This window comes from Cotesia glomerata, linkage group LG3 (genome assembly GCF_020080835.1).
Source record: "Cotesia glomerata isolate CgM1 linkage group LG3, MPM_Cglom_v2.3, whole genome shotgun sequence".
NCBI lineage: Eukaryota > Metazoa > Arthropoda > Insecta > Hymenoptera > Braconidae > Cotesia > Cotesia glomerata.
In genome coordinates this window covers 18737928-18761327 of record NC_058160.1, presented here as the reverse complement: position 1 = coordinate 18761327, position 23400 = coordinate 18737928, and the positions used below count along the sequence as shown (strand labels likewise).

General features: G+C 34.9%; 1 protein-coding gene across 1 annotated transcript in view; it reads right to left on the bottom strand.

Annotated features, from left to right (window-relative positions):
* The window catches only part of LOC123261523 (brain-specific homeobox protein), a 301828-nt gene extending 278713 nt beyond the window's left edge, over positions 1-23115 (bottom strand). Inside the window, exon 1 of the mRNA XM_044723165.1 lies at positions 21800-23115. Within this exon, the coding sequence (XP_044579100.1) occupies positions 21800-22538 (739 nt within the window). The 5' untranslated portion in view covers positions 22539-23115. The remainder of the gene's footprint in view (positions 1-21799) is intronic.
* Positions 23116-23400: the final 285 nt, after the last annotated feature.

Here is a 23400-nt window from a genome sequence, read left to right as displayed (position 1 = left end):
TATATATATATATATATATATATAAGAGATTTCCACGTATATAGTCACTCATCACGATATCTCTGGAACTATAAGACCTAGAGACTTAAAATTTGGTAGGAATATTTCTTTTGCTGAGTAGAGGTCAGCTAAGAACGGATTTTACGAAATTTCACCCACAAGGGGGGTCGCAGGGGTGTTAACAGTGAAAAATTCGCGTTTTTAAACTATAGCTCCTATCGACTTCAAATTTAGTAGGAATCTTCTGTAAGAGATGTAGAAATAATCTATAAACAAATATTACGATATCTCTCCTCACAGAGGGTTGCGGGGGTGAGTATTAACAATGAAAATTTTTAATTTTCGAGCTATAGCTCCTACAGACTCTAAATTTTGTAGGAATTTTCCGTAAGAGATGTAAAAATAATTGATGAACGAATTTTACAGTATCCCACCCTACAGGGGGTTGCGGGGGTGGGTATCAACAATGAAAATTTTTAATTTTCAAACTATAGCTCCTACAGACTCTAAATTGGGTAGGAATTTTCTATAAGAGATGTAGAAATAATATATGAACGAATTTTAAGATAGCTTACCTCGCAGGAGTTTGTGGGGATGGGTGTTAACAATTAAAATTTTAAATTTCCAAGCTATAGCTCCTATAAGCTCCAAATTCATTATAAATCTTCTATATGTGATAAAAAAATGATCTAAGAACGGATTTTACACCGAATCAACTCCAATGATCGCGGGAGTGAGTGTTTAGCGATCATCTCAAAATGGATTTCAATGAAGTCTACTTTCGATAGGGATTGCAGAAGTGGCTGTTAACATCTAAAATTTTCATTTTCAATCTGTAACTTCTAAAGACTCCGGATTCGGTGAGAATCTTCGTGTATGATGTCAAGTTCAGCTAAGAATGAATTTTATCAAATTCCAACCCCAAACGGGATCGCGGGGGCGTTAATAATGAAAAATTTTCGTTTGTAAAAAATAGCTCTTATAAACTCCAAATTTAGTAAGAATCTTCTATATGTGATGTAGAAATAATTTAAGAGCGGATTTTACGGCGAATCACCCCCAATAAAGATTGCGGAGGTGGGTGTTGACAATAAAAAATCTTAATTTCTGAAATATAGCTTCTAAAACCTGTGAGTTTGAAAGGAATCTTTTATTTGTCATGTAGTGATCATCTCAAAATAGATTTCAATAAATTCTACTTCTGGCAGGGATTGCGGGGGTGGGTGTTAGAATTTCAAATTTTCATTTTCAAACTGTAACTTCTACAAACTCGAAATTAGGTAGGAATCTTTTATTTGTCATGAGAAGATTATTTCAAAGCGGATTCCAAAAAATGCTACTTCTGATAGGGATTGCGGGGATGGGTGTTAAAATCTAAAATTTTCATTTCCAAACTGTAACTTCTGCAGACTCTAATTCTGATAGGAATCTTTGTGTATGATATCAAGTTCAGCTGAGAATGGATTTTCTCAAATTTTAAACCCAAAAGGGATTGCGGGGGCGTTAACAATGAAAATCTCTCATTTCCAATCAATAGTTTTTATGGACTCGAAGTTTTGTTGGAATCTTTTATTTATAATGTAGAAATCATCTCGAATAGGATTTTACGAAATTCCTCCCCAACATAGAGTGACAATTGTCAAAAAAATCATATTCTTCAAATACAATTCCTACAGATATAAAATTTGATAGAATCTCAAGAGAAACAGGCAATTACCGGGATGGCCTCCAAAGTCAACGGATTAAATATTTTGCTTTCTTAATAATTATATTTTCTTAAAACAATCGTCTCTTTGGTAGCGGCAAATAAGTCATTGTAAGGTTTTCAAAATTTAACATTACATGTAGCTATTCAGTCAACGGACTAAGAATTTTACATACATTTTATTTTTGTTGATTACATAACCGATAAATTGTTCTTATTACGGGATCGCGGGAATGTAACAGATTAAAATCAATGCATGTTCTAAACATTTGAAGTATGGAAAAAAAATCTGGAAAACGGTTCACCCTAAAGGCCATCCCTGCAACTTCCCGCTAATTCCATAAATAAGCTCTTAAAATTGCACTTATGATGTTTTTTAGCTCTTCGAGCTCAAAAATATAGTTTATATGTTGTTATTTCGAGCTTTCCGAACTCATAGAGTTAGCTGTTCTAAGCTTTATAGCTCTTCGAGCTCAAAAGGCTGAGAGCAGTTTAATAAAACAGTATTTTTTGAATTTTCAAACTGCAATTATTTCTGAATGAATGAATCAATTTTCACGCGGTTGGCAGTATTCCACGCAGTTTTTCAGAATCTATGATATAGTTTTAAATACACACTGATCGAACCGAAAATCTTAGAGAAATTTGAAAAATTCACTTTTTCCGAATTTTTTCGACAACGATAACTCACGAACCAATCAACCGATTTTCACGTTCTTGGAGGCGATCGACGTGATTTTTTGGGCTCTAATAATTATTTCATGTCATCAAAAACGATCCAAAAAGAAATGTCGAAGTTATGTGAAAAAAACACTTTTCAAAGTTTTTCGTTTTCGATAACTCTCGAACGAATCAACCGATTTTGAGAGACCTGCAATTACTTTAACTGAAATTTTCAATGCTCATTTCAAATTTTTTTCTTTGTATCAAATAATATTCATTTTTGGAAGAAAGCCACAGGAATGTTATAGTGATTGCACATTGAAAGTTACAATGATTTTTAGCTAGAATAATCACATGGATAAATGATACAGGCCAATCTGATGGAATTTGGAAACTGTGCAAGTCAAAACAATACTCCAATTAAATTTCAAGTCTAGATCTAAAAATACAATTCTATAAAGTGCCCAGCAGAGCGGGCGGGTAACAGCTAGTATCAATTATATTCTTAAGTATCACTGTTAAAAATTTCGATTGTAATTTTAAAAGAAATGTATTGGAAGCTAATAGGCAAAACATTTATTTAAAATTACAATCGGGTATAGTAATATTACAAAACATATATAGCTCTGTGAGGTTACTAATTTTACAAAACGGTTTTGTAATTTTACAAATATTTTGAGATTAGCTAAGTTTGTAAAATTACATTACTTTCCTTGAATTTTACTTGAATTGAAATAATAAAAAAGGAAGATTTGATTTAATATTTATTATCATTTTATTTTTATCAAGCCCTGACTAGATTTTGAATCTCACGTAGACCTAACTATTACAACTTAGATTATATAAAATGAAAATAATACTTACCCTAATTAAGAATCGAACGCAAGCCGTGCGCTTGCAAGACCAATACCTAACACCCTACGCCATACGACCAATAGGTGGTTCAACATCTTATTATTTTTACACGCTTTATATTAGCTTCACTTGTATGTCAGTTTGTTTGTTTGTCAGTTTGTCAGTATGTCAGTAACTCTCCGTGGGTAATCTGCGCGCCTGCGGCCTTCCTTTGTTCTGGTAGCCGTTTCTCAGGCTCCCTCTCCGAAATCGAACTCTGATTCCCCGTATTTATAATATTTATAAATAATTATTTTTTATTAGCTTCACTTGTATGTCAGTATGTCAGTATGTCAGTATGTAACTCTCCGTGGGTAATTTGCGCGCCTGAATATTTTTGATAATCAACAAATAATAGTTTAAAAAAACTAAAAAATCACGCTTTTATAAATAAACCAAACTAAAAAGTAAAAAATAAATAATAGTTTAAAAAAACTAAAAACACGCTTTTTATAGAAAACCAAACTAAAAAATAGAAAATAAATTTAAATTAAGAATAGTGTCAAAAATTTCAATAAATATAAATTAATAATAGTGTAAATAAAAAAAATGTATTTTTTTTTAAAAAAAGCGTGGGGTGCTTTTTAAGATATTATCAAAATGATAATCACTCTACTCATATCTGTCAATAAAATATTTATAACTATTGACACCATGCACCTCACGCTTTTTTTAAAATAAAATACATTTTTTTTATTTACACTATTATTAATTTATATTTATTGAAATTTTTAACACTATTCTTAATTTAAATTTATTTTCTATTTTTTAGTTTGGTTTTCTATAAAAAGCGTGTTTTTAGTTTTTTTAAACTATTATTTATTATAAGCTAATCCTAAATGGTGATTGAGCATTACGGCTTATTATTTATTATTTACATTATTTGTGTTATTTGATGCTGTTTATTGATGGAAAATAACTAACTTTTACTTCATTTATAATTCATTGAATATTATAAAAATTGAAGTCTAACATATACTCATTCAAATATATTGATTTCGAAATGATCGTTTGAGCATAATATTAAAATTTATAAAAGATAAATGATGCCTCGAATTTATTATTGCAAATAAACAACTGTAACGTCCACGTTTTCAAAAATTATAAAAATAAATAATTTATTTGTCCCCGGCTCGAAATTTGCTCGCCGGAGTCCAGGGTCATAAACGGGGATTACATTATCAATAACAAAATATAAACAAAACACTTCATTTTAAATAAATCAAAGAAAAAGGAAAACCTCTTTATTGGCCTGATCATGTTAATAAACGATATAAACAATATAAACAAATTAAACAATATAAACAATATATTAGAACACTCTTTTCACACCTACTCGCGGTTCAAAATCGCGAACTAACTGTCAAGAGCTGGTTCCCCGCTTCCCCAGGAGACTAGCCGTCACCCCTGGGCCTAAATCTCTATCCCGAGAGCGAATGGAGAGTGTCCTCTTCGCCCCCACCTACACGGCTTATGATCACCTACCGTACCTCTGCTGAAGGCTTCGGCACGGGGAGAAGCACTTTCATCCGGTCGGTTCATGATACTTACCTGGACCTTGGTCAGACTCCAGGTAGAGTATCATCCTCTGGAATCACTTGGTGAAGAGTATTCGCCCGAGTAATTCTCCCGAGAAAGAACTGCTTGCTTTATCGAGCCAAATTTTGGCGTTTATCATTTTTTGCCTAACTCTCTTGTAACGAAAAGGAAGAGTCGTTTTAGACACCTATCCGGTGTCCTCGAACTAGCATTCAAAAATGATTATTTATTATTTTAATCGCAATTTCCTTCATTTTCTATCCATTCGTCTCGCCAAATTCTAAGTTTTTATTTTCCAAACTCAATTCTTTATTATTTTAATCGCAATTTCCTTCATTTTCTATCCATTCGTTTCGTCAAATTCACAATTCTTTATTATTTTAATCGTAATTTCCTTCATTATATATCCATTCGTTGATTTTTCATACTAAATTGTCCTCGGGACTTATAAAATTTTCGCTTACCTAATTTATTTCTTACAAAATAATAATCGTCAATTCTTTCATTTTATATCCATTCATCACTTTCCCATCCAGGGAATTTCCTTCATGAAAAGGTTTCAAATCTTTAATGTGCGCGGTGAACGTTTAACCCTCTTTGCTAACCTCGTATACGGAAGGACCGACGATTTTAGTTACCGTAAAACCCGTCGCGTACTTCTCCGCAAATTTAGCCGAAAAGTGATCAATCGCCGATGACAAATGGTGTTCCCTCTTGCTGACCAGGTCTCCCAGAGCTGGTTGCCAGGAACCACGTCTGCGATTGTAGTACCTGGCTTGTTTCCCATAGGCTTGGGCCAGATTAACCTTGACCAACTCAATGGTGTCTTCCAAGGTCTTGGCTGCCTGATGCGGATCATAAACCTCGCTTTTCCCTCGGTCGGCTCGTGCTCTTATTGACAAAGGAGGCAGGATTTCGCGGCCGTAATTCAAATACGCCGGAGAAAATTCTGTCGCGTCATGTTTCGCAGTGTTATAGGCGAAAGTGAACTCTGGAACTTGCTTATCCCAGTTTCGCTGGTTGGTTCCTACAAATTGGGCAATCATTGTTCCTATGACTCGGTTTGTTCTCTCGACTGGATTGCATTGAGGCGAATATGGTGGGGTTCGTACGTGATTTATTATCGGGTACCATTGTCGGTAATCACCGTGTCTACCCTGCCAAAACGCAGCAAGACTCTTTCTTTGAAAGCAGTCGCAATCGCGGTGGCTTTCTGTCGCCGTAGCGGTTGGATTTCTATCCACTTGGAGAACTTGTCTTGGAAGACTACCAGGTAGCTCATTCCTCGCGAAGATCGAGGTTTGGGGCCTATTACGTCGGCAGATACGACGGACCAGGGCTTCAGGGCAGGGATTGTTCCCATTGGGGCCGACGGGGGTTGTTGTGAGGCCTTGAATGCCTGACATGTCCCGCACTGGCGCACATAGGATGTGATTTCTGCTCTCATACGTGGCCAATAATATTGGCTCGAAACGCGAGCAATCGTCTTTGCGATGCCTAAATGGCCGGCTGAAGGAACGTCATGACTTTCCTGTAGAACTTTACTGACTCCTGCGACCGGAACACATAATTTCCAGACGTCGCCTCGATCAGTGTAGTCCAAACTGTGATAACGATGTCGGTATAACAGGCCTTGCTTCAGGCCTTGCAGTACTCGGGATAACGCTGGGGGTCATTTTCGACTCCTTTGACGATTCTTTCGTACCAAGAATCTCCAAGCTCTAAGGCTTCTAGAACTAAATCGGTTTCTGGTTCGTGAGGATCTTTCTCAGCGGAATTTTCATGAGTGCTTCGCGATAGGGCGTCCGCGACTTTGTTCCACTTCCCTTTTCGGTACACGACGTCGAAATTGTACTGTTGCAAGTACAGGTTCCATCGAGCTACGCGCCCGCTTGGACTCTCTATCGATCGGAGCCATTTCAGTGACTGGTGATCCGTGATAACCGTGAACTCATACTCTTCGAGATATGGTCTCAGTTTCTGGATTGCCCAGACCACGGCGAGGCACTCCTTGTCGGTTACGCTATAGTTTCGTTCGGCTTTCATCAGACCTCGGCTCGCATATGCAACGACCTTCTCTGCGCCCTCGTGGTCCTGCGTCAGAACAGCGCCTATTCCGACGTCGCTCGCTTCAGTTTGTAGCACGAAACGTTTCGAGAAGTCCGGTGGAACCAGCAATGGATCCGATTTCAAGTGGTCTTTCAGGTTATCGAACGCGGCTTGTTCTTGGGTTTCCCATCTCCAGCGTTTCTTCTTTTGAAGAAGGGAGGACAAAGGTTTGGTCAAATCAGCGCAATTTGGGATAAACCGGCGGTACCAAGAAATCATACCTAAGAACTGTCGTAGTTCTTTGGTATTCCGCGGTGGCGCAATCTCGGTGATTGCCTTAACTTTGTCGGGGTCCGTTCGAATTCCCTGCTCGTCGATTACGTGGTCTAAATACACAGTACTTTCCTTCAAGAAATGTGATTTCTCTGGATTCAATTTCAGGTTCGCCGCGCGAAGTCGAGTCATGACCTTTTTCAGGATTGACATGTGTTCGTCAAGGGTTTCGCTAACAACAATTATATCGTCCAGGTACACTACTACGTGCGTTTCAAGATCCGCGCCTAAAACTTCGTACATTACGCGCTGGAACGTCGCAGGCGCTGAATGTAGACCAAAAGGCATTACTCGAAATTGAAACAGTCCACGTCCAGGAATCGTGAAAGCAGTTAATGGTTTGCTTTCTTCCTCTAGTGGTATCTGCCAGTAACCACTTTTCAAATCGATAGTGCTAATAAATTTAGCTTTCCTCAGTTTGTCCAATGATGCATTCACGTGCGGTATGGGGAATGCATCTTTCTCTGAGACGTCGTTTACTTTCCTAAAATCTACGCAAAAACGATATTTCCGATCTTTTTTCTTCACCAACACAACAGGAGAGTTCCACGGGCTGTTAGATGGTTCGATGATTCCATCTTTCAGCATTTTGTCAACTTCGTCATTCATAATTTGTTGCATTTTCGTGTTTTTCGGAAAGTAACGCGCCTTTACGGGTTCGGTTCCAGGTTTAACTTTAATTTTGTGCGACGCACACCGGGTAGGGCCAATTATTTCCTCGTCTAGTTTGAGCCAGGTCTTAATTTCCCGTCGAGCAGTCTCCAGATCGTATTCCATATCCAACGCATTAAAGGATTCTGCTCTGCGCTGCAACTGATAACCTAATATCGTCAGGTTGTCAACGCCTAAAAGCATATCGTTTGTGTAGGTTGGCACGACGTGAAATGGTAGCTCGTAAGAGCGATTGTTTTCCCGGACATTGACCCAAACTGTACCAGATGACAGAATCACTTGATTCCCTAATGTCGATCCCCGTATCGGAGTGGGGTTATGTTTCGTGTGCAGTCTATTTTCGCGGATAAAGTCCCAGATTCGTTGGGAGACAATAGACGCGGTTGCACCAGTATCCATTAATGCATGGATTTTTATACCACCGAGTCCAATCTCGGCGAAGGGACGTTTCTCGCCGGGCTTCAGTGCTGTTGGCCGGAAGTGCTCGCCTGAGGCTCTGGATTGGTCGGGGCAGTGTTCTTTCCTTGGGGTGGTGCTCCCTGTGGGTTCACGGGCCGGTTTTGGGAGCGTGTGTCGGTCCGCGCGGCGTTTCCCTGGTAGGGGCAGCATTCGCGAGAATACACGTCCAGTTTCCCGCATCGCATACAAAATTTCACCGCCCGATTCGTACATTGTTCTCTGGTGTGCCCCTTTTGGTGACATCGCCAGCAACAATCACGCCAGTTATACTCAAAGATCTCTACGGGTGCCGATTCGATGGGTTTCGCGGGCTTTCGATTGAACGAGGTTTCCGGTTTCCGGGCTGTTTGTTTAATTTCTTTGACCGCGGGGGGTTTCTCTTGAGCAACGAGTTGCTCGTACTCTGTTGCAAGCCGTAAAAGTCCTGGGACGTTAGCGAACTCTGTGCGCTTCATGTAACGTCGATATTCCGGTCTCATGTTATGATATAGCCGGGTAAGACGGGCCGAGTTTGACATCTGGCCATGTCTTCGCATCAAGGTTTGCAGTCCGGTTGCGTATTCTGCCGCAGACTCGGTTTCTCCCTGGACGCTGTTCCGGATCTGCTCTTCCAGCTCGAGTTCGAGACCCGGAGGCAGATAAAAAGATTTCAGGTCCGACACAAAATCTTCCCAAGAGACCCAATCTCTCTTGTTGTTACGATACCAGAGGAGAGCCTTTTCGCGCAACAATATTGGGATGCATGGCAGCAGGTGGTCCATCTCGAACCCATAACTTTCTGCCATTTCCTCCAGCCGTTCCAAAAAGTCTTGAACGTCGCGGTCCCCCTTGAACACGACGTTCCACTTCCGAACCAGATCCCTCCTGCAGAGTTCAGCGGAATCATCCCCAAGCACTGAGTGAAGATGATGGTTATGCCTGGGTGTTCTTGAGAACACGGGGCCTACTCTGGTCGGGCTCACTAGGTCAACCATGTGTTCCGATCGGCGGTTTCCGTCTCTGCCTTCTCGCTGCTCATTCTCCAAGCTCGAAATGCGATCCCGATTGCTACCGTGAGTGTTCAGGCGGGCCTCTTGCTCCGCCTTTTTCCGCTGCTCGGCCTCGTACCTCATTCTCGCTTCGTTCGCGTCGAATTCGTGCCGCTTATTAGAAAAAAGATAGTAATAGGACTTAAGGTAGTACTACCGGTTTTAGAATTGACGTTCAGAATTTAATGGAATTTGGCATATTGGTACTTCATAATATCATAATTAAGCAGTAAAATTTTTGGAAGCCTGGCAAGTCCTGGAAAAAAGATATTAATATCTACATATTTTTGCTTTTACGATTGATCCTTATGGAGAATCACAGACTTTATTTTATTTCACAAAACTGGACGTTCAGATTCTTATAAAAATCAAGACAACGAGATAAAATAACATCTAGAACATGTTTAATAACAATCAGTATGGTTTCCAAGAATATGAGAATATTTATTCATGAAAAACATTCAAAATTTATCTTTGTCTCCCTTTCTCCAACGTGATTTAGTATAGGGAAATCTACTACGTTAATAAAATAAGGTTAGGTTTTGGGATTTGACTCTTGTGGTAACGGTAGTACTACCTTAAGGTAATTTGGTCGTCGCAATCCGAGGTCAAATTAATAGATATTTTTTTTTCTTTTTGGCAAGTGATCACTCAAAAAATAGCATAAAATATAAAATTATTTCTAATCAGAATTTAATTGAATAAATTCAATTCATAATTATGGTTAAATAATTATAATAATTTAACTAATAAAATATCAACTGCAAAGTACTGGGCTATCACAAAACAATAACAACTGTTATAGGTTATGTAAGGTCGGTACTTAAAACAGTTGCTCACGGTGTCTATTTATTGTTTAAATTTGCAAATATCACTTCAATATGTTAAATCTGCTACAATTTACGTGAACTTTTGATGGATGTTTAATAAAAATTTATTATGAATTTTTCAAATATTCGGTGTATTTATGCAATCGTTTCTTTTTTAAATTCCCGCTAAGAAAATTGAAAATTTTCAAAAATCGGGAAGTTATTGTTTTGACCCCGTTTTTCGAAAATCGAGTTTTCATCAGATCTCGACGTTTTGAGGTCCTAGGAAGCCTTCCTGACTATTTCCGCGGTGATGTCACCGTGTCTGTATGTATGTGTGTGTGTGTGTGTGTGTGTGTGTGTGTGTGTGTGTGTGTGTGTGTGTGTGTGTGTGTGTGTGTGTATGTATGTAAATCTCTCATAACTTTTGAATGGATTATCCGATTTGATCGAAATAAGCGGTGTTCTGAAGAGTTCCTTTTCCCCTAGAATTCTGATACTAATTTTCAGAATTTGAGTCGATCAATTTTGAGAAATCTCAAAAATAAAATTTTCAAAAATTCGTTTTTTTTTTAAATATCTTTTAAACGGCTAAACCGATCAATTCCAAAAACTAATCAGCTCTTAATCTCAAAAAACCACGTCGATTTCCACCAGCCCGGTCAAAATCGCTTGATTTGTTCATGAGTTATCGTTGACGAAAGAAATCGAAAAAAAGCGTTTTTTTCGAATTACTCCGAAATTTTCGGTCTGATCAATTTGTGTTTAAAAATATATCATAGAATTTAAAAAACTGCGTGAACGCCGCCAACCGCGAGAAAATCGGTTAATTCATTCAAAAGTTATTGCGGTTTGAAAATTCAAAAAATAGTGTTCTATAAAACTTCCATTAGCCTTTTGAGCTCGAAGAGCTCAAAAGCACAAAATAGCTATTTATTTGAGCTTGGAGAGCTCAAAATTACACAAAAATTATATTTTTGAGCTCGAAGAGCTTAAAAAATAAGTGAATTGTTGAGCACTTAGGTATGGAGGTAGCGGGAAGTTGCAGGGATGACCTTTAAGGTCAACCGTTTTCCTAATTTTTTTTTTTTTTTTTTTTTTATTATAATTGAAAGTAATGTAAAATCTTAAATGATTCAAGCTGTGATTTAAACATAAATTTGAGAATAAATTACGTATAATTAATAATGATAATTATCAATAATATTATATACAACATTTTTATATGATTTGCAACTATCTAAATCGTTATAGCAACAAAATTTAATATATATAATCATTATTATTATAAAGAGTATATATGGTCATATTTTTCAGAAAAATTTATTATAATAGTCAAAATAATAACCATTTTTTAGAATTAACTAAATAAATTTTATTGTATTCAATGGATTCTAAAAACGCCGCAAAAACCGTTAATTTTTTTAACGATTACTTTTTTCTATTTTCTATATAACTACGAAAAAAATTTTAATTAAAAATCTTAATTTTTATATTCGAAAACTGAATTTGAAGCATTGATTTTTCTTTTTAGCTAAAAAAGTTGAAAATTCTGCTCATCCTCAAAAAACATTAAATATCTATGCATGTGTGCTTATAAGTTAATGTCTGATAACTGTTACACAAATTGACTAATTTTTTTTGCTTATAGCGAAGAAAAGTTTTTTTTGTAATACCAACCGCGAAACTTGGATTTTCGAGCTATAGTTAGGAGGGGTAAAATGAATGATATCTGGTCATCTATAGTTGAGTCTACTTTTCACGCACACGTAAGGATAAGTGACATCTCTCTCTCTATCTGTCTCTACATTCCCGCATGGATGCTAAAAAATACTATAGGATATTTAGTTTCGTTTATTTCTACAATCATCCACCAGGGAGAGTATGAATCGAAAAAAATTAGGAAAACGGTTGACCCTGAAGGCCATCCCTGCAACTTCCCGCTAATTCCATACTTAGGCGCTTAAAATTGCACCAATGACGTTTTTGAGCTCTTCGAGCTTAAAAATACAATTTATGGGTTATTTTGAGCTCTCCGAGCTCAAAGAGATTGCTTTCTTATGCTTTAAAGCTCTTCGAGCTCAAAAGTCTGATAGAGATTTGATGACACTAATTTTTAAACCACAATAACTTTTGAATGAATAAACCGATTTTTACGCGGTTAGAAGCATTCGACGCAGTTTTTTAAGCCTCACGAAGAATCTCAAATTTTGAATTGATCGCGCTAGGAATTTTGGAGTTATTCCGAAAAAACACTTTTCGGTTTTCTTTCGTTCACGATATCTCTCGAACGAATCAACCGATTTTGACCGGACTGGTGGCGATCGACGTGGTTTTTTGAGGTTAAGAGCTGATTAGTTTTTGGAATTGAACCTTTAAGCCATTTAAAAGTTATTCCAAAAACCCACATTTGAAAAAAATTTTTTTTTCAGTTTTTTTAAGATTTCTCAAAATCTATTGATCTGAATCAGTCCAAATAGTTTTCAAAATCTAAGTTTAGTCAAGCCCTTTCGAATGGCACCAATCGCGATGAAATCGGTCAAGCCGTTCAAAAGTTATAAGCGGTTCACACACACACACACACACACACACACACACACACACACACACACACACACACACACACACACACACACACACACATACAGACACCGTGACAACCTCGCGGGGATAGTCAGGGAAGCTTCCTGTGACCTTCAAACGTCGAGATCTGATGAAAACTCGATTTTTGCAAAACGGGGTGAAAACAATAACTTCCCGATTTTTGAAAATCTTCGATTTTCTTAGCGAGAAGTTAAAAAAAAATCTTGGCGACAAGTCGATCCTTGTAAACAATTTTACTCATATTTTAGTTTGTCATTTATTTACGTGTGACAGTTCATAAATGAATAACATTTTATTTGCATCCTCATAAATCCGAGTTTCGCCGTTGCTATTACAAAAAATTTTGTTGGTATTTTGGTAATAAACTTGAAGTGATGACACTCGCCTGAGATTATAAATACATTCTCAACAAAACCGAGTACGTTGTTATCGGTCGAGCGAAGCGAGACCAGATAGAACGTACTCGGTTTTGTTGAGAATGCACTCATAATCTCAGCCTCGTGACGTCACTTCAAGCTTACCAAAATACCTACCATTGCGCATACGTATCGAAAATAACTATTACCTCGATTAGATTTTTCGAAAATTTAAATTAAATCCGTTAATATGGTTTTGATTCAGTCCTTAAGATTTTAAAGCCATTTTTTTAAAAGTAGGGTTTGAAATATTTTGCTGCTAACTCCAAAGTCAAGTTAACTCTAATCCTCAATAAAATGAGTTAAACTCTTTAATAACCGTTCTAATTGGTTGAATCATTTAAAAAATTGCTATTGAAAAAAAAACTAAAAAAAAATTTGCAATGTAATTTACGGAACTTATGCAGGACGAATAATTTTTTAATGATTTAATCACTCTAGGTGAAATTTACTCCAAAAAGGAATTTATTTGGGTTACTAAAAAAAAAAAAAAAAAAAAAAAAAAAAGAGTGAATGCTTTATTTTTAACTTTCCGCTAGGAAAATCGAAGATTTTCAAAAATCGGGAAGTTATTGTTTTCACCCCGTTTTACGGAAATCGAGTTTTCATCGAATCTTGACGTTTCGAGGTCCTAGGAAGCTTCCCTGACTATTCCCGCGATGGTGTATGTGTGTGTGTTCGTGTGTCTATGTGTGTGTGTTCGTGTGTGTGTGTGTGTGTGTGTGTGTGTGTGCGTGTGTGTGTGTGGATGTATGTAAACCTCTTATAACTTTTGAACGGCTTGACCGATTTAATCGCGGTTGGTGTCATTAGAAAGGGCTTGGCCAAACTTAGACTTTGAATATACTTTGGAACGATTCGGACCGGTAGATTTTGAGAAATCGCAAAAAAACTACAAAAAAAAATTTTTTCAAAAGTGGTTTTTTTGGAATAACTTTTAAACGGCTTTACCGATCAATTCCAAAAACTAGTCAGCTCTTTAACTTAAAAAACTACGTCGATCGCCACCAGTCCCATCAAAATCGGTTGATTCGTTGGAGAGTTATCGAAAACGAAAAATTTCGAAAAAAGTGTTTTTTTCACATAACTTCGAGATTTCTTTTTGGATCGTTTTTGACGAAATAAAATAATAATTAAAGCCCAAAAAACCACGTCGATCACCACCAGTCCAGTCAAAATCGGTTGATTCGTTCATGAATTATCGTTGACGAAAGAAAACCGAAAAAAGTGTTTTTTTGGAATTTCCCCGAAATTTTTCGCTCTATCAATTTAAACTTGAAGATACTCCATGAAGCTTAAAAAAACTGCGTTGAATGCCACCAACCGCATAAAAATCGGTTCATTTCGAAGAGCTCAAAAGTATACAAAAGCGATTTTTTGAGCTCGGAGAGCTCAAAATAATACACAAATTGTATTTATGAGCTCGAAGAGCTCAAAAACGACACAAGTACAATATCAAGCGTTTAGGTATAGAATTGGCGGGAAGTTGCAGGGATGGCCTTCAGGGTCAACCGTTTTCCTAATTTTTTTTATTGGATAGAAAAAAAATAGTTATTTGTTTAAAAATTAAAAAATGCGTAATTAAAGGTTTTCGAAAATTAGTCTATACTTTTTTTTGAGTTTGATATAACAGATAAATTCTAATATTAAAAAAAAAAAAAATTGCATCAATAAATGTTTTTTAATTCCTACAACTAATATTTAAAAAAAAATTCTCTCTATATTAATTTATTTGTTAAGAAATCCTAAATTGCCATAGGGGGGTTAATTTCAATAATATTAAAATAATTGATTTTTTAAATAAACTTCAGTAATAATAATTCATTATTTTTTCCTTTTTTCATAGGATTGCTTAACAAAATAAAAACAAAACATTCTTTATAAAAATTTGATTCAATGGTCAAAAAAAGTCAAATTGAAAATTTTCAAAAGTTAGAAAGTTATTGGTTTTACCCCGTTTTTCGAAAATCGAGTTTTCAACGGATATTGACGTTTGAGGTCCGAGGAAGCTTCCCCGAATGTTTTCGCAATGATGTCTCTGTGTGTGTGTGTGTGTGTGTGTGTGTGTGTGTGTGTGTGTGTGTGTGTGTGTGTGTGTGTGTGGGTGGGTGGGTGGGTGTATGTGTGTATGTATGCAAACCCCTCATAACTTTTGAATGGCTTGACCGATTTCATCGCGATTGGTGCCATTCGAAAGAGCTTGACTAAACTTAGATTTTGAAAACTATTTGGACTGATTCAGATCAATAGATTTTGAGAAATCTTAAAAAAACTGAAAAAAAAATTCTTTCAAATGTGGTTTTTTTTTAATAACTTTTAAATGGCTCGACCGATCAATTCCAAAAACTAATCAGCTCTTAACATCAAAAAACCACCTTGATCGCCACCAAGCTGGTCAAAATCGGTTGATTCATTCGTGAGTTATCGTTGACGAAAGAAATCGAAAAAAAGCGTTTCTTTCGAATTACTCCGAAATTTCCAGTCTGATCAATTTGTGTTTGAAAATATATCATAGAATTTAAAAAATTGCGTGGAATGCCGCTAACCGCGTGAAAATCGGTTCATTCATTCAAAAGTTATTGCGGTTTGGAAATTCAAAAAATAGTGTTTTATTAAACTTCTATCAGACTTTTGACACGAAAATTATATTTTTGAGCTCGAAGAGCTCAAAAACGTAATAAGTGCAATTTTGAGCGCTTAATTGAGAAAATATCGGGAAGTTGCAGGGATGGCCTTCAAGGTCAACCGTTTTCCTAATTTTTTTTATTTTTTTGAAGTAATCTTAAAGTCACGCTTAACGCATAATATAATTGTTATTCGTCGTTTTTTTACTTAATTTAAATTTTTCGACGCCATTTATCGTCTTTTTAAGATGGAAATGATTTAAAATTTGAGATTGAGCAACATTAATGTGCAGAAATTTGTAAGTAAACAAGTATTCGAAAAAACAAAACAAAATTGATATTCTCATCACATGATTTCTGATTTTTATTGGAAATTTATATCTGTTTGAATTATTTGACGTTAAAAACTGTTATTGAAGTGAAGAAACGGACAAAATATATCATGCGTTAAAAAAAATAAGAAACTATACCATGTGTCAAGCTTGACTTTAAGATTACTCCAAAAAAATAAAGAAAACTTGAAATTAATTTATTATTTAATATTTCCACGTCGTGCATTTAATTTTTTAATGCTTAAAATTACAATACTATGTACCTGCATAACTTTACCTTATTTAAAAGTTGCAAAAAACAAGAAAAAATTTTTTTTTGAAATTCAAAAATTCATGTTTAAAAAAAACACACACAGTTCTAAAAATTTCAGGGTCTTTTAAGATCAGTACAAGGTACTATACAAAAAAAAATTGAGCCAAAATTTTAATGTCAATTGAGATTTTTGACGATTTTCAAAAATTTAAAATTTGACAAATTTGGCATTTTTCAAAATTTTTTTCCAAAATATTTTTTTTTTTTCAATAGCCCCAAGTGTCCCTTTTCAAACAAACGAAAGACCATTCCCGTATCTATAATAACGTTCGAGATATTCCAAAAACAAAACTGAAAAAATAGCGAAATTTTGAATTTGCATATCTTTTGAATGAAATTTTTTAATTTTTTTTCGTCTGGCAGAAGTTCGTTATATGATAAAAGAAAATTTCTGATCAAAATTTATCCAAATCAAAAGGGGTCAATTCCAACTGTAGGTCAATTTGACATGGAATGACCCAACTATATTTTACTATTAAGTCGCAATAACAGTAGTAATCCTGTTGCTGCAACATGGCTGCCTCTTGTTGCAGCTACAGCAAAATCCTGTTGCTGCATAATGATTGCCTCCTGTTGCAGCAACAGTTAATTTTTTTCCGTGTAGTTTAAAAACTCGAAAAATGGTGTTTTATTAAACTTGTGCAATTTTGAGCGCTTAACCCTAGACTGGTCAACAAACGCGACCTAACAACCTAATGACTAGAGATGTTTTCGGCAACACCGCGAACAAAAAACTACTTACGATTCTGGTCAAGCGATGAGGAAAGCCCCGCAAATTGTAGGGCTTCACACGAGACGAGAGTAGGCGAGAATACTAAAAATCTCGTCTCGGTCTCGTAAATTCCGAAAAAATTAAGTCTCGTTCGAGTCTCGTCTCGTTACTAGTTGTCTCGTCTCGGTCTCGTCTCGTTACCAGTTGTCTCGTCTTGTCTCGCTTAGTTCTAAATATTAAGAACAAATATCATATGAAATGAAAAATAAATAATAAATAATTGTTTTAAACTATAATTATAACGTTCTTTATACAACAATATTTTTACATATACATAAATTATTTAAGTTTTGACATCCTTAATTTTATCTTTTAAATTACACGATGACCAAGAATTCAAACATAATAACGCTTGCATCACATCATCTTTCAATGATGTACGTGATTTTGTCATGATCATACCTGCTGTAGAAAATAGTCGTTTAACAGGTACGGATGTAGCCATTATACTAAATAAATCTTTGGCCATCTTGGAAAGGGTAGGAAAAGCTTTTTCATGCACTTTCCACCACTCCAAAATATTTTTGTTTCTATCTTCTCTTTCTAATCGTAAGTGCTCTTCAAACTCAGCTTTCCAATGTTTCGAAGTTTCTGTCGAAGTTTTATATAGGCTATTAATATCAATACATTTTTTAATAAAATTGTTACAGCTTTCAATGTCAACGCTCTCAGTTGGTTGATTATTGAGGGTGTTTTTAGCGTATTTTTTTATAACACTCTTCGAAACATAGGATAGCTTCATTCTTCATTTCTTTACCCCAATCGGTTTTGTCGAATATTTCAACCTTATGCCGAGGATCTAAAATCAAACTCGAACAATAAACCCAATTGGTTTTCCTGTAATGCTTTAACATCTTATCTCTAGATGCTTGAAAAGCAATTAATAAAGTTTCATCAACAACAGTGCGATTTGCTTTATTGTCTAACTCAAAAATTGTCGAATCAATATCTGAGATAAGTATGTTAAAAGCAACAACAACAATTGGTAGCGTCACGTATTTTTCACCACAAATTGCTTCCGAAACTATTTTGAAATTTTTTAAAAATATACATGTTTGTTCAAGTAATAACCACTCATTTTCATTTAGTCTTAACATACTTATACTTTTATTATTTTCGTGACTCAACCAGAATAAATTTAAACTATTTTTTAAACTAATTCCTACTTCCATCATATCATGAGTGCTATTCCATCTTGTCTTAACATCCAAAATAGGTTTAATATATTTTGTTTTTGTGATGTTACAAAAATCAATTAATTTATTTTGTAATTGCTCAGACTTTCTTATTTTAATGAAAGTACTGCGCAATTTACAAAAAGCAGATGATGGACTGAAATCAATTGAAGTCATTTCAAACAATTCGTTTTCATCTAAAACGTCATGATTGAGTTCTTCATAAATTTTATTTTTACGGAATACTTGAAACATTTTTTTTGTATCTAAGTTTGTTACCAAATACTTGAGTATTTGACCAGTTCTATGATATATACTCCCACAGATGTATACAATAATTGTTCAAATCTTTACTACAAGAGGTACAGGAAAAAAAAAAAATTTCTCCAGATGTCCAAATAGAGACTAAACTTTCAAAACATCGCTATAGAGGCAATAAAAGTTGTCCGTTTACTGAATTAATAATGAGATTAGTTTTTATATTTGTAAATTCTATTTTTCTCGAAAAATAACGTTAATTATCGCAAATTTGTAACAAATATAATAATTAATATTTTTTTGAAATATTATATAGACAAAACACATTGGTGATTATAATAGAAACTTTTTATATTTAATTGTTTTATATAGGTGTTGAAAAAGGACGAGTCAAATATAAGAAAAGTTTACTGTATGTTTGTAATGAATAAGAGAATCTTCCAGGTAGAAAATTTTGAGTAAAAAAAAACTCCTTTAATAGTACACATATCTATGACTCTCTCGCTTGTAGACACATTCACAAGCGAGAGTACAAGTGAACCAATTGATCTTTTAAAAGGAATCATTCAAATCTAAAATGTAAAAATCTGCAAAAATAAGTAGTTATGATAAGTGATACTGATAAGTAACTATCAGAAGAGAACATTTGAAGTAAAAATATGAAAAAATCATACTCAGCTAAGGATACCATGATGTTTTGTATTGACAAACTACGATATAGAATATAAATATTAATACGTATACTTCAAAAATTAGAGTTTCAACTTTGAGTTTTTTTTTTTTAAGTTACAGAAAACTTTTTCACAGATGGTCTCCAGATTTTATAGTTTGTAAAATTTATTGTTCTCTATGTAGATTTTTTCTAATTTTTCTAATAAAAACTTCATAAAAAAAATTTTACGAGACCAAGAACGAGACTCTCGGGTTGCGCTATATGTGGTCTCGGTATCGCCGAGAATATTTTCAAAAAGGTCTTGTCTCGTCTCGTTTCGCTTTTCTGAGACGAGAACGAGACGAGACGAGAAAATTCTCGCTCTCGTGTGAAGCCCTAGCAAATTGCCAGAAATTTTTTCAAGAAATTTTTTTTCAGCAATTTAACGTTTTCGAAGATGTTTGAAAAAATTATTAACATATTCTAAAATGTTCGAAAAACAAAGTCAAATTTTTTTGAATAATTTTAGTAAATATTGAAGATGTAATAAAAAAAATATAATTGAGCGCGGCGTCACGCTCATACGTTGACTAGTCTAGAGTTAAGTATGAAATGGGCGGGAAATTGCAGGGATGGCCTTTAGGGTCAACCGTTTTCCTAATTTTATTTTGTCAGATCACCGCTCTTTGAAAATCGTGATTGAGTGCACTTGAAAATTTTGTAATTTTCTTTATATTCTTGATAAATAATAGAAATGTACTTATTATGCATAAATATTAAACCACATAAAGCACCGATTTTTTTTTCTTACAATAAAATTGAAAGGAACGTTGTATAAAAGTTCAAAAACAAATTTATTCTTTTCAAATATAAATAAAAATCACAAAATTCTGAATAACAAACGTAACTAATGTTTAGCCAAATTTGGGCCCATCTACGTCTAATAGGAATTATTTTCGATAAAACAGATTGAAATAATTTGGAAATAGTAAGTATGCTCAAATCTATAGTTAAAAAAGTATCATTATTTATATTGCTATATACTATTTATTGCAATGTTATTAGTTCTGTACGTTTGCATAGAAAAAGAGAGAACGAATAACAGAAAATACAGCTTCATCGAATACATCGGAAGGGACAAGTAACACATGCACGTGGCATGGTCAATGCATCCGCTAGCTGACAAATGTACGAGAACTTGTAGAATGTAAATACACCCACATACAATATATCCAAAATCCTCTCATCTTCTATTTATTTATCCATCCTTTTCATCTCTACTATATATAACTCCAGTGAATATGTATGATTTTGTCAATATTAAATGTAACTTTCGCACGATCTGTACGTTTATCATTTTTTTACCCGCACCCATTAATCGCTCAACGCTACAAACTAACAACATCTATCAATCAGCTCATTAAATCGTAAAGCATTTATGCATGAAAATAGACTGTGATAAGAAAAGGCAAAAAAGAATTAACCTACATGAAGCAAGTTTATGAACTTTTCATGATTTCCTAGCTTTGAAAAAACAAAAATCTTGTCATTTCAATGATCTCGAGCTGTATGAAAAAAAAAAAATAATTTTTTTTTATCAATTTTGCAACATCTGCCGTAATTTGCTGAAAATAGTGAATTTTGCAATTTCTCAATACAAAGAGAAGAAATTAAATTTTCCCTAAAACGATATTTTTTAACATTTGCAAGATCAATTGATGTCGAATTTTTATAAAATTTGATTTTAGTCAATTCATTTAAATATTGTAAATTCGATTGTAACAACAAATCTAAAAACAATCAGAACAGCTTTCTAAAACTTAAAAAAAAATTGATATGTAATGAAAACTCTATTTTAAAATCTTAAAAATTGAGCAGAAATAATAAATTTCCAAAATTTTATTTGCGAAAAGTTCAAAATATTAACCTATGATTTCTTCAGCTAGAAACCAATTTAAACTCAATGATATTAATTTGCATTGGAATCGGAATTATAAAAAAATTACTTCTTTAATCGAATTATTTTTTGACGATTAAGGTAATTAAAATATAATAGAGGAGAGATCGTTTTAGAGTGGAGGTTGATACGTCATTGAATTCTGACGCTTGTCTAATATTATAGGCACCAATCGTAAGAGCTTAATATTAGGGTGAAGCTAAGTGGCAGAACAGCTGACGCCACGAACTCCACCCCAGAAACGAAGTCCGTGAGCAGTAGTATGAGTACAAGGCAAGAGATTGAGTGAGCAACTGAAAGAGAAAGAGCTTCGCCGACCTGCACGCACGCTGCGGCTCGTCTTGAGTGTGTGTGGATGAGATTTAGGGAGCGAGAGTGCAAGTCTGGCTCCGACACTGATTTGTAGCGAGCTTTGTTTCGAGCGTGAAAGCCTTGTCAGAGAATTGCCTAAAGAATTGCTCTATGATCAAATATTATGTTAATATAAAAATGATATATATATTTATATATCGTTTTTATATTAATATATTTATATATATACTCACCACTATTTCGGCGGCGCTCATAATCATCTGCAAGAATAGCCTTTACACCGAATTTGAGTTCCGGTTTTTCTTTTGTTTGAATAGTTCGAGATGATTTTATAGTAGATGATGCAAATGAGTTAATGGGACTTATGTCCCGATCAAACTGACCGTCATTAAAATTACGATTATAATTATCTTCAATACTTATCCTTTCTTCAGTTTCACTTGTTATTTTGATTATTCTTAATGGATCTGGATTGTCACAACCTACCCAATCCCTATCAAGTTGTACGTCTCTTGAGATTTGTTCATCATCCTGAAGATGATTATCTTCCACTTTTATTCTTTCAGTTAACCTTATCTGTGTCACCTGCTCATGATAACTAGTAAATTCACCATCCGTTTCCGGTTCAGTCTCAGTCTCCATATCTACGTCTATTCTGACAGAACCATTTTCTTCATAATCATCAACACTGTCCGTATGACGACGTAATCTCTTATGAAGGCCAATATTATTGACTGTGATCCCGGTCTTTTCTTTATCGCGTTGACACGCCATCCAACTTGCTGCCCAATTATTTAAAGTTAAACTCAATTCACTATCTGGAGCAGTGTTTCTTTGCAAAAGATTTTCCATAAGAAAATTCGAAGCAGTTCGTTGCTCCAAATTTTTTAACATCGTAGCGGGTGAAGGAATCATAACTGTTTTTAACACAAGTACTAGATATAAAATATTAAATATTAATTTTTTAAGCATTTATTCATGCTAACGATGAAGATTTCTTCCTTATTAATAAAAATATCTTCATATTTAACTTAAATGACACAATTTTTGAATAAAAACACTTAATTACAACATTTCTATGTTCCTTAATTATACAGGCCACTGTATACAGTTGTATTTGTATTCACTATAATAGATCACTTAAATAGTGAACACCACTGACGATCGGTTTAAATCTGTATGACAACTCGAATGTGACGCGAATGTACAACCCTCGAATGAATAGGTGGTCAGAAGAGATGTAGCAGTTCTCTCTCTTTCTCTTTCTCTCTCTTATTCTTGTTCATAATGCCCCTACCCTTAATGATCTGAGGGAGGCTTAGCGACGATGCCAGACTTGCTGTTTCACTGAAGGGGGAACGCAGTTTCTCTGAGGTTAGATTACTTTCAACTTCTACTAAACGGAGGTTTCACTATCTCGTCCATGCAATCGTTTTTTCGTTTTTTCATTTCTCCCTCTTCGTTAGTTTAGATAATACAAACGATAATCCATGCTATTCAAGGTTTAGCCTGTTTGGTAATGTCGTAATAAAATCATACTTCCAACAAATAGCACCGCATACCCCGTGAAACAGAAAACAGATGAGCGCGCGCACGTCAGGGTTACCGTAGTAAAGAGTAAAAGGATGTAGAGGGGTTGTTCATGATAGCAACCAAAAGAGAACGCAAATGAGTGAGACGTCAAGCGCAAAAGAGAAAATAAAAAAAGTTCAGATTCGCATTCCTTTAGTCAACGATTGGATTTTATTTGACGATGCCTCGCGTTCTGCCGGCCAATCCTCGTCGAGTTACGGGGGTGAAATCAACCACGCCCATCTTGGCCACCCCCTGCAAA